The following is a 12,162-nucleotide window of genomic DNA, read 5'->3' as shown; positions in this document are numbered from 1 at the left end:
TTCTCAGAGGTGCCGGGGCTGTCTTGATACGTGTCACCTGCTATGAGCGAGGTGTGAGATCTGCAATGGCCTTTCACAGGTCCAACCATCGAGAAGTCGACACCGAAGCCCTAAATTTATCTTTTGGCTCGAAGGGCGGCGTGCACAGATCCCGCCCATCCAAATCTTGGAGCTCGCCAACTCCTACCACAGTACTCCGTACCAATGGCGTACCCACGCCAGCCTCGACCTTGGAACTTCCCTGGTCAACAACATGGCGAGACCACGGTCCGAGGCTCTCCCTATACCTTCTGCACAGGGTGGCAGGGCAACCTGGTTCTATAAACTGGAAGATATCGATGTTCTTATTTGTTCTGGTAGACACTCATCCACCTCGTACAGTGTGGTCTACGGAAGGGCTGAGATTCTTGGAAAAGGCCGATGTGCAGCTCTCGGAAATTCACGTGGCCCCCAATATCTGGCCGGATTCGCCCCCAATTATTGTTCCTTATTTGATGATCATGCTACGAGTAGGCATTGGTCATGGATTCACAAGACCCGAATAGGTATAGAATATGTAACATAGCCAATGGCGCCATTCAGCCCCCCAAATGTTGAGGCACTGGAGATCCCCTTCATAACTCCTCTTCACAGCAGTGGTGTATGGTGGGTATCGATCCATGGTGGTTAATCATATCAAAAACGCCGTGTCGCTAAGCTGTCATAGCCATTCTACTCTCCATTCGTGGCCGCCACTTCCTCGTAGTCATCCTCGGCGATGGCGTTAGCCAGCTGTGGTGCGCCGCCACCAATTGTTATGTCTTTGATCGCCTTGTCGAATTCGCGCTTCATGCCATGCTTGACCGCCTCGAGAACGTTGTCGACAGTCATCTTGGGCATATATCTGGGACGCGTGCCTTCCTGGAAGACACCTGTCCGCACCAAGATGGAATACCAGTTGGCCTCGGATTGGCCTGATTGGTCGAATTCGTTGGTGCCGCGAATATCGGATTCGGGAGTGTCGCCGACAAAGTACACGGTTTCCGGAGGTCGGTCAATCCCGTGTGTGTCCTTCCGCCATTGCTGGAGGAGTCTGGTTGCGAACTGGAAGGTGCCGACCTGCGGCTTGCCGAAGGCGACCGTCTTCAGCTCTTTCCCCGTAATGGCTCGGTACATGGCCTCGAGAGACGCTCGAAGGGCACCCATGCCGATTCGTGAGTACGTGTGGGATGTTGCCCAGACCACGTCGTTGTGGGAGAAATAGACAGGCGGGCCTTCGTCGAAGGTCTCCGACCTGGTACCCAGACGGCCGTTCTTGGACATGCACAGGTCAAGGATGATTTGAGAGTCACCTGCCCAGTCCCGACTGTCGGCAAATACAAACACGGCCTCGATGTTGATTTCTCCGTAGTTGCGGCCGTGTGAGAGTTGCCGCTCTTGTTCAGTCAGCTTTCGGAACGGCGTGGTAGCTTCGTTGTCCTTTATGATGTCTCCGGGTGTGATAACGTCTTTGAAGCCGTACCCCTTTGCGACCTCGCGGCACTTCTCGCCCTCACCACCAACCACCAAGACGGTTTCGTATTTCTCGGCCATTTCTCTCATAGGTGTATGTCCGCAGATGAACTGCCCAGGAGATACATCCATCTGAAGTTGGTTGCTGAGCTGGATGCACCGTTCCTCCTCTGTCTTGCCGCCCCCGTTGGTCACGAAGATATAGGGCCTGGTATGAGGAGTTAGTACGCTACCCCTTGAACCATCAGTAAGCACTTACACTTTGATGCCGAACTCATTCTCGCCGTTCAGAACTCTCATGGCTTCAATAGCCTCCGGTATCACTTCACCACCTTTGATGAGGACCCCATCAATATCAAAGGCAAAGGCGTATTTGTCGGTGGTTGCCGGACCAATGTCGCTAGGTGTGACTGGACCAGAGACAGGTGGTGTCGAGGTCGGCGAGGATTCCGCCAGATGATGCTTCGCCATTTCCATGGCAAGAGCCATCTCACTGGCACCGGACCGGGACCCCAAGCGGTCAGGCGGTCCGACCAGGGTCGGACCTGAGAAGAGGTCCTCGCGTTTTGCATTTTGACTAGAGACTCTTCTCAAGCCGGCGCGGGAGGCTTTGGCGGCTGTGGGATACGACGTGCCTGGGTCCAGGTTTGAGGGTCTGTCGGACTCCATCTTGATGGTCTGAATCTCCTGCCGAGCGGTGCAGAGGAACACGACCGGTCCAAAGGATGTTGGGAGAAAATCGACTAGTCCACGGGGTGTTTGGCAGTGGGCTAACTCTAAGGGATCAGCAATGAGATCAGGACATACGCTGATTCTCTGAGGTGCCGGGTGTATGGATTATATAGATCGCCTTCGACGAGATACCGCCATCGCTTCCATGCTGGAGGTGGAGGCAAGCAGCGAGCCACGTGGATGAAAAGTGGAAGAAATCAAATAATTGTAACATAAACAGTGGGTATCCCGATAACTGAACGAAACACGTCGTGGTGAAGCACTGGAGCATTTCTCGGAAATATCAACCAACAGGGGTGTCGACGAGGAGGGAATGACGTAGCCTTGCTCTAACATCGTCCTTGGTCGGGCGAATAGACGTCGCCTCTTTCAGCGATCTCGAGGCTAAAGTCCGTTGCCCCCAGAGAATTTAAAAGCCGCAGAGATGCTCGGGAGACGCTGTTTGGGTTTTGTTGGAGTCGTGACATGTGGGACATTTTCGCGAGGCCTTGAGTTGCATAGTGATCCGCAGCCTGAGACGACTGCTGCGAATAGCTTGGTCTCAGCTTGTCTGCAACCTGCGGTGTGCTCTTTGGGTCTTCTTTCGTGCTGAATGCTTGTACACATTTGACGTCACCACCGTTCTTACTGTGTACTCGTAGTACCTGGTGGACCAGGTACCAGACAATGTACGGATTACCTAGTCAGGACCCGGGCAGTGGAAACCTCGTATGCTCGTCCGTAATTCGTCAGTCGTGCACAGTTGCAGCCTCATCAGGTACATGTATGGTTCCGAGATCAGCTGGATTTTGACCTATGAATCGAGAGCAGGGGAGCCTTTGGAGCCACATAGGGTTCTGCTCTCGAGAACGATCCTGCGCCTTCAATAAGGTGAGTCCCATTGTCGATGTCCTGGAGCGCATAGATTGTGGTTGATCCTCCTGCGTGTCCATGACATCGGGTTAGGATGACAGTTTTGATAACAGAAGACATGTGCAAATAGCGGTAATTCTGAAAGTTGGTACGTCCAAGAATGTTGCGAGGTGACCATGTAGCACTATCCCAAATTGCTCAAGCCATCTCGCCTGATTGGGGTCGCTTCTGAAAAGATAAGGACAACACTGAGCATGATGCCGAATGCTTGGGGAACGCACAGGAGAAGTGTACGGTACAGCTCACTCTGTGCTGTCCGTATGCAACGCTGATGGGGACTCGGCTCCAGCGAAATGCAACCAAACTAAATGTGGAAATTGTCCAGCCAATGCTTCACAACCACTTTTCCTTCCTCAAATGCAGCTCTAGGAAAGCGCACGATGATCGCTGCGTGACTGTGGCTGCTCTTGTGGATGTAGACGGGGTACTTCCGGAACCCCACGTCGTCGAGCGCTTTGATCATTGCAAACTGTGCTGTGGTCAGTGCTAAGGTCGGGAAACTCTGAGATCGTTCAGCGAGCGGAGCTTGGTCACTCTCTGACTTCTCAGACAGTAAGGACTCGGTACTCTTCGCAAAAGCCGCTGAAGACAGAGCAGGGCTTTCTACGATTGCATCTGCTATCTCTTCTGATCCCTCGGGTAGATACTCCTGTTGTTGAGCAGCATTCACATTTTCGAAAGCGTCCTCGAGACCAATGCGCATATCCTGGACCATCCAAGGGATTTTGTATAGACCGAACCCTTCGTCTCGATGATCAGCCTCATGTAACTGTATCCTTCGCCGGCTGCGAAACGTCTGGATGCCGGAGTTAATGAGAAAAGCTATTGTTGCGATGGGTAGTAGCACGACCAGTGCGAGGAAGATCGGTGCTCTGCGCAAACAAGTCTGGCTATGCATGCGAAATCTTTGGTAGAAGGTTGGCAGCTCCTGCTCCGGTATCAGATCGCAGGGGTGGTCTGGGTCCAGTATGACCGGCTCATAGCCTTTGAGGTAGTGCAGGTTGATCTTCCCCAAATCGACGTAAGGATCGCATCGTGAGATCCCAGTCGTATAGAAGACTGTGGTGCGATCGTTGACAATATTAGCATACAGAGACCGGTGCTGAAAACGAGCAAGCGCATGAACGAAGATGCTGTCAGGGTCTGCAAGAACACTCAAGAGAGGTCGATCCGTGTTTCTGAAGTTATCAATCATAAACACCTGGCGGCCGGATGTTGATAGCGTGCGAGCGCCTAGGACATTCCAGAGATGGTTTTGATACCCGGTCAGAGGCGTCCGGACACCCAAGTGCGGCGTTGCGAAAGTCGTGAAGTTAATCGGGCTGATGCTGTTGAAAAGTCCCTTATGGTAAAGCAGGCCGATTGTGTAGCGCGCGACCAGCCCTCCCAAGGAATATCCGACCATCGAGAATCGGGTGATTTTGTGACCGTCCCGTCCCAGCTCCTCCAAAGCATCCTCGACCTCCCTGGCGACCCGCTCAGCACCTACTTCAATACCACTATTTCCTCGTCAGCACTGGAGGGCAGTCTCAAGAGAGGTGGAAGTCATGACTGTGGGGAGTCGGTTTTCCAGGGGACTTACTCGTAAGTCAGGGAGCCGAGATTCCTGCGACAAGCGAGTACAACGAGATCCTCGTCTCCATAGCGATCACGCAGCGACTTTGCGACATAGTCCAAATGAGCCGGATTCCCCCACAGCCCGTGGACCAGAACGATGAGATGCTGCGCCTTTTGAGGAGTGGATTGTCCCGATCTTCGCAAGGCTGGAGCCATCTTCCGGTTGAAGAAGAGGATTTGCTTGTTGATGCTTCGCAGGTCGAAGGGCAGTGACATGTTATTAGAGCAGCGCCACTCAGCTACCGGAGGCGCCAAGGCAGAACAATGACGCGTGTGTTGTTGTGGGCGCGCGCCCTTAGCAAGCCCGGAAGGAGCAACACCCGATCGCCGATACCTATGTAGGTAGGCTCCAGTTAATTTAAGGGTACCTAGGAAGACTCCTCGACACCACAGGTGCCTCCAAACTCAACCTCCGGGTCTCAACTTAGGCGACGGCTTATTGAACCCTGCCTGTGCTCTGTAGCGAGCGATGGGCTGTCTTTGCTGGCTGTCTGGCATTCGCGAGGCGTGAGGCTTGACATCTGGAGGAAATTTGACCGAGACCTCACTTTCGTCTGAATCGTCCCTCACAACCGTCTCAGTACAGTAAGTGCCTCCTTCTGTGTCCAGCCTGGGATTTATCTGATTCACGGATGGAATACACGTCCAGGGAGCACACAGCAGCCAACCACGCAGGTTTCCGTTGAGGACAACAAAGCTACGTGCCACGCGTGAAACGACAGAAGAAATATTTTTGCCTTCTTACACAGCGACAGCCGGCATTTATGGCCGCTGAGCACGGTCGTCCCACGAATCAATCCGCGCTGATCTCGTCCTCTGATGTACAGCACACCACCAAGGACGCATTACGTATCTGAAATGGACACCCCTTCCTGTCTGTGTCTCTGAGCGATATCGCAACCCATATCTCAGCGTGCGATAAGGTGGTACCCGAGGCTGCTGCCCGCTGCTTCTGGGCACTGAGCATGCCTATCACCCACTGCAAGGCTTCGACTTACTTGATAGTGACGGACGTCCGGGGCTGCTGAGTGGCTAACCTCACCTGAATCCACGTCAGAGCGTACACTGGCTGATGCTATTGGGTGCTACAAAAAGCAACTAGGGCTAGGGTTCCAGACAGGCCGTGTTTCCTTTTGTGAGGATCTTTGAACACAGAGGACAATTTCCCCGAAGGTCGTCCAGTCGCATCCAATCGCTAATTCCTGGTTCCCCCAAGGCTCAAGCCCAGCCCCGGTCCGTGCTTGACGTCGAAGGCAACCTCGCCAACACCCCTTCACCACCGAACGTTCATGCTTATCAACCCACTTTGTCCTCGTCCGTTCCGATACCATGTTCTCCTCCTTGGGACGCTTTCGTGCAACTCCTTGTCCTCGACAGCATGATTGCGACCTTCCTATTTGCATCTTCTCACACAGCCTTCAAGCCCGTACTTCCGATGCAGGCGAGACGCTCGTGGTGGCGCAAGAATATGACCCTCTCAGTGCTGGAGATGTGTCGCCCCCACCTTCGAAGCGGAGGCGGCTGGGATCCCCTCCGAGAGATGTACAGCGTGTAGATGTCGTGAAAGCGAAGAGCCGCCGTCTTGGACCTCCCGCATCATTAGCGCCCGAAAGACAATCACCCCCAACGGTAAAGCCGACGGCCATTTCTACAGAGCATGAGGGAACTTTGAAGGGAGGTCCCCGTACCGCGTCCCAAACATCCGCCGACCAAAAAATAGCTTCCTTGACCAGAACAGTCTCCCCACCACCGTCGAAGAGGACGGAAGAGGTATCACAACCAACTAAGAAGAAGAACCCGCCAAACCTGGAGACACTGACACCGCGCAACGTGATCAAGGCACCAGCCCAGCTCAAAACCAGGTTGACGGTACTACAGAAACTGCACGAGCAAATGAAAGCCCAGAACAGCAAGCTTGCCAGCTCGGACGCCAAATGGAAACCGCTCGTTCTGGATGAGCAGGAGTTGATCACGTTCGCGCTCGACGAGGAAGAAGCAGCCACGAAACTGGAAGGCGACATCTACAGAAATGCCGTTTCCCAGACCATTATGAGAATCAAGAAGATGACCACTGAAGAATGGGTCAAGAGAATTCTCGAATGGACAGGTCCCGCCAAGGTGCAACAGAAGGCAGCGGCCAACCCTAGCGCCGACTTGACTTCGATAGGCCTTTCTTCCTCGAATCAGCAGATCGCCGTGCTCAGGCATCTGCGGACACCCTTGGAGGGCCTGGAAAAGTATGGATATGTCACCACGCAGCCCTCTGCCATGGAGATTGCCACGGCCAGGGCAGGCGTCGCAGCAGCCAAAGGATACGAAACATGCGACAGATGCGGTACCCGGTTCCAGGTCTTCCCCGGGCGCGATGACAGCGGACGCTTGACCAGCGGAGGAAAATGTCGGTACCACTGGGCCCGAGCAAACCGTCAAGGTCGATCAGAGGGAACCCACCCGTGCTGCAACAAGCCCGAAGGCAGTGAAGGCTGCTCGGAAGGCGAGACGCACGTGTTCGGGGTCAAAGACCCCAAGCGCCTTGCCAGTATCCTGCAGTTTGAACACACACCCGCCAAACCCGGCGTTCGACCGTTGCACCCAGTATCCTTCGACTGTGAGATGGGCTACACGACGCTGGGGATGGAAGTCATTCGCGTGACCGCAGTTTCGTGGCCAGACGGAAGACTCCTCCTCGACGTCTTTGTACGCACGTACGGCGAGCTTCTCGATCTGAACACCCGCTTCTCCGGCGTGACCAAGGAGACATATGTGTCGGCGAAGACCTACGACACACCCTTCGTCGAAGGAGGTGAGCTCCGTAAAGTGGACTCCCCAGCTTCGGCTCGACAGCTGCTTCTTGACCTCATCAGCTCCGAGACACCCCTGATTGGGCACGCGATCGAGAACGACCTCAACGTCCTGCGCATCATACACCCCTTTGTGATCGATACGGTGCTGCTTTACCCGCACCCGCGCGGTCTGCCCGTCCGGTTCGGCCTGAAGATTCTCAGCCAGAAGTATCTCTCGCGCGGGATCCAGACGGCAGGCGAGGCGGGCCATGATTCCAAGGAAGACGCAGTGGCGACCGGCGATCTCGTGACCAAGAAGGTCGCAGACCAGTGGAAGTTGATGCAGCTCCAGGGTTGGCGGTTTGTCGAAGGGATCCTGACGAGCGCAGATGAAGTGGCCAGCTTTGATGGAGGTCATTCGATGCTCTGAGAATGGGTGAGGGTAGAGAGACGCAGATGAAGCAGCCAGACCGGCCTTGATGGAGGTCATTCGATGCTCTGAGTGAGTGCATAATCAGGGCAGAGCGAAGAGCGCAAGAGCGTATAGGGTGTTGGCTGAATACCTAAATGAGCTCAACCAATAGAGAATCCTCATAAATCTACCGCCATGCCGTTGTAGCTACGACAGATACAACTATTGAGTACTCCGTAGGTGAGTGGATGAATGAGGGAATGAAGAGCGCATTGTCGTCCTCAGACACGGACATTACATCCATTCATTATACATTAGCTAACTCTGTACCTACCTACCTACCTGCCTGCCTGCCTACCTGCCTAGGTACGTAGTTGGCACCATGTAGTGTCAAAGAGGGATGATTTCCACGTACCGTGCCGTGTCTACCTAGGTAGGTAGAGTCGTCTGGGACGGAAATTCGTTGAATTATATCCGCTACTCGATGGCTCTCTGAACTGAGAAGCGGAGATACATTACTGGTACGGAGTTCTGGACCTCGCTCGCCACCACAGAACAGGATCGTCATTGGGTACCTGAAAAACATGTCACATCAAGAGGCCCGTAGTGCGCACCACATACTGTACACACAGACACCCCGGCACACGCACACGCACCCATGCCCACATTCACACAAATTGCGGCAAACCTCCCAAGTGGACTCGATGTTCAGCTTTCTTTTGGTATTTTTTTTTGAATTCTCGTCTCGTCTGGCGTTCCTCGAAAGTATGTGGCGGAGTGGAAGTAATTGTGCGCGCAGAAAAAAGCGGACTGTGGAACCGCATGTGGGTATTCGTGTTCTGTCTTTCTATGACTGGGCTCTCGTAGTTGGGATTCTGTGGGTTGGATCTTGTGGATATCTGAAGCGCTGGAGTGCTGGAGTGCTGAAGGGTCGGAGTACAAGAATAGGGTACTGGAGATCTGAAGTGTTGAAACAGACTGGATAGATGGACCTGTGAGAGATTGGAAAAGGGCAGATGGAACTGGATCCAGTGTAAGTAGCGAGGCGTCGCAAAGTCGTCAGCCAGCATGTGAGTAAACAGGCGCAACACAAGTCGTGAATCATGTCCCATCCTGGCTTTGTTTCATCCCATCCCGTTCCATCTCGTCTTCTCGGCCGTACACGAATAGTCTGGTGTCTTTCAACTGTGGGTTGTGAGCTGTATGCCGTGGATTAAAGTCCTATTTTACTCCATTCCGTCACTGATGCCTTCGTCTTGTTGCGTGGCCAGCGACCATTCATGAAACTCCACGCACTTGGGAAGCTGAAGCTGAAGCAGTCAAGGCAAATACACGCGACCGGGCCGTCCTTCAGGGCCACCATCCCATCTTCTCATAACTGGCGATCATCTCCTTGATGCCCTGGACAGTTAGTCCGTCGGGCCGATCGTATTGGAAGCCGACGACGCGCTCGAACAGCGAGCCGTCAAGACTCAAGTCCGTATCCTTGAGCAGTTCCTTTTCCAGAAACGGAGTAAGGGGTCCCGGTTTCGTAATGCCGTTCTTCTCGAGCATGTCGGCCCACGGCTGGAGGATGTCCTCATTCAGGTCGTCGACCACGTGCTCGAGGTTCATCTTGGCGAACTGCGAGATGATGGTGCCCTGGAAGCCGGTCTTGATGTCGAAGACCTTGGAGATGATGTCCGCCAGCTGGCCCTGGCTTGTCTGACCGTGGTCGACGATGTTGAAGACGGGTACATTCCCGCTGGGGGCGTCTTCGCCCTTGGAGAGCGTTGGTCGGCGGGAGAAGGTCGGCGAGGAGGAGGACGATGATGACGATACCAACAACGGGGGGATGACCGCGTTCTTGGTCCGCCATTCGGCCGCCGCCCACAGCGCGCGGGCCACGTCCTCCACGTGCACAGTGTTGATGCGCAAGTCTTCGGTCCACAGCCACTTTAGCTCTTTTTGCTGCTCCTGGTAGACGCGGGCCAGGCACAGAGCTTTTGCAATGAACTTGGAGTCGTATTCGCCGTAGACGTGCGCCAGGCGCAGGATGACGAGGTTAAGACCCGGTATTCGTGACAGTTCTTGTTCGGCCTCCAATTTTGCTTTTGCAAGCTTGAGCCACGGCTTCAATTTGTCTTGTTCGGTCCGCGGCGTCCGGTTGGGGGCATACACCATGCCTGTGCTGACCTCGACGAAGGATTTGACCTGGCGTTTCGCGGCCTCCTTCGCCAAGGTGACGCTCACCTGCCAGGACCGCAGCTTGTATATTTCCGAAGGCTGCGACCAGGCGGTCTCGCCCGCGCAGTTGAAGACATAGTCCCAGGATGCATCGGGCCGGTCCGGATGATCGAAGACTCGGGCCATGGATGTGTCGCGCGAGGCATCGGCCTGGATGAATTTATCTTGCGCACATGCCTCGCTGAACTCGGGGGCAAGGTGCGCCAGCTGCGGCAGCACCTTGTCGACTATACGTATGGAGGAGGCCAGGTTCTGGGTGTGGATGTACTTTGCGAGGAATCGACCGATGTACCCTGACTCCGGGTCAGCAGGGGCCGCAGAGCCGCGCGAGGCATCTCACTCACCAAGCCCTCCTACTATCAGCACCGACGGCTTATGCGTGCCATTGACTTCGACGGTTCCGTCCGGCGTGGCCATGACGCAACGAGTTGGTTGTCTCGCCTACAGGGACAATCGACGACGTCTACTCTGTAAAGGCAAGGAGCACGGAGGGGAGGGGAACAGACAAGGCTTCTTATGCCTAGCTGCTCCTGCAGCGCGGACGGAGAAGGCCAGGCAGGATCTGATGTGATGTGGTGTGAGAAGGGTAAGGCAGGGCGATCTCTCCAGCGATGACACCCTTCTTTCTAAGGTGGAAATCAAACCAATCCCTCCCTCCGGATGCCGACAGCCCGCAAAGCAGGGATGTATCAGTCCGATATGTAGACCACGGGGTGGAGGTTGGTGCGGAAAAGTGGCTCCCGATTCAACGGCCTCGACGCCCCAGCGAGACAAGACCCCACGAACGGGCCGCACAAACTGGCTGACTGACAGCCACTTGGAAGCACGAGAGCAGTTTGAGCTGCCCCTCCGCAGCTGGGTTTACAGGGACGGGCCGTTTCTGGCAGGTGGCAGCAGGCTGACAGCGGGATAGCTCGGGTCTCGGAAGGTTTGAAAAGCTGGAGAATGGCGTGGGATGGCGCAACGAGGCGGAGCAATAGTGCGGATTAAGACGCCGTAGTCAGGATGCTGTAGGTGCTGTGGGAGGTGGGGGGGCGCGGGTGATTGTCCTAACTATGAACACGATCAGTCAGAATCAGAGTTGTGAAAGCTGGAAAATAATGACTGGCTGATGACTGACTGCTGACTGACTGATTGAATGATTGATTGTTCAGGTTCAAACGAGAGGTTCTTCGCTTACAAGACCCGTATGAGACGGCCCCCCTGCTCTTGCATCTGATCTGCGGCAGTTCAGGCGGCTCAACGCAGGTCCAGGTCTCGATGACTGACAAGAAACATGGGCTGCATGTGGTAGTTGCAGTGCTACTGCATCTGTGCAGTGCAGCGCAGTGTGTGAGTGCATACCCGCTGCACGCAGGCTTGGGAGAACAACTCCGATGCTCCTCGCCACTGCGAAGAATGACTCGACTTCATCTGGTCCAACCTTCTTAGTGAATGGTGGGGACCGATAACGCTGGGTGGCTGATAGCAGCCACTCACGCAGGTCTACGATCAGCTACTGTGCTTTAATTAGTTAGGGATTTGCCGCGAATTCGGGCCCAAGAGAGAAACATGCCAGGTTCAGTTCTAGATATACTTAATGATCAGCGGGCCTTAATCGGCTTTCTTGGGCACGCGATGCGCTAGAGCACCTCGTATCGGTTGCACATTTCGCATCAACGAGGGCAGTTTGGAGGACGTCCTTCTTCGCACTTGCTTGGTCCGAAGGTCGTAGAACTAATTGCAAAGCACCCTCGAGAGCGACTTGCGAGAGACTTGACCATTAGGACATTACGCGTGCCAACAGGTTCCCCACCCACCCATGACTCTTCTCCTAGGTACTCCATACTCCGTGGCTCGTACAGCACATCCTGATGAGCTGCCTCAACGCTGATTAAACGTACACTTCTCAGTCACACTGGTCCTCATAGAGTTGTTGCACCATTGTCGCATACGGCAAGACTCAACCATATTGACTTTTGAACTTGTTTCAAATCCACCTGACGCACA

The 12,162-nt window shown here is 54.5% G+C and overlaps 4 protein-coding genes across 4 annotated transcripts; 1 reads left to right on the top strand and 3 right to left on the bottom strand.

Moving 5' to 3' along the window:
- Positions 1–711: 711 nt before the first annotated feature.
- Positions 712–2,160, bottom strand: A1O7_09775 (uncharacterized protein; the record flags this gene model as incomplete). The annotated part of the gene is made up of 2 exons (XM_007763761.1): positions 712–1,699; positions 1,751–2,160. The coding sequence occupies 2 exons, from the start codon at positions 2,158–2,160 to the stop codon at positions 712–714; spliced, it is 1,398 nt and encodes a 465-aa protein (XP_007761951.1).
- A 1,279-nt stretch (positions 2,161–3,439) lies between these two features.
- A1O7_09774 (uncharacterized protein) lies at positions 3,440–4,908 on the bottom strand (the record flags this gene model as incomplete). The annotated part of the gene is made up of 2 exons (XM_007763760.1): positions 3,440–4,634; positions 4,718–4,908. The coding sequence occupies 2 exons, from the start codon at positions 4,906–4,908 to the stop codon at positions 3,440–3,442; spliced, it is 1,386 nt and encodes a 461-aa protein (XP_007761950.1).
- Positions 4,909–6,081: 1,173 nt separating this feature from the next.
- On the top strand, positions 6,082–7,965 carry A1O7_09773 (uncharacterized protein; the record flags this gene model as incomplete). Its single annotated transcript, XM_007763759.1, has 1 exon — positions 6,082–7,965. The coding sequence occupies one exon, from the start codon at positions 6,082–6,084 to the stop codon at positions 7,963–7,965; it is 1,884 nt and encodes a 627-aa protein (XP_007761949.1).
- Positions 7,966–9,297: 1,332 nt separating this feature from the next.
- Positions 9,298–10,590, bottom strand: A1O7_09772 (uncharacterized protein; the record flags this gene model as incomplete). Its single annotated transcript, XM_007763758.1, has 2 exons — positions 9,298–10,466; positions 10,518–10,590. 2 exons carry the CDS (start codon positions 10,588–10,590, stop codon positions 9,298–9,300), a joined length of 1,242 nt encoding a protein of 413 aa, XP_007761948.1.
- Positions 10,591–12,162: the final 1,572 nt, after the last annotated feature.

Source organism: Cladophialophora yegresii (assembly GCF_000585515.1).
Source record: "Cladophialophora yegresii CBS 114405 chromosome Unknown aczIN-supercont1.7, whole genome shotgun sequence".
NCBI classification, from domain to species: domain Eukaryota; kingdom Fungi; phylum Ascomycota; class Eurotiomycetes; order Chaetothyriales; family Herpotrichiellaceae; genus Cladophialophora; species Cladophialophora yegresii.
This window is presented reverse-complemented; position numbering and strand designations above follow the sequence as displayed.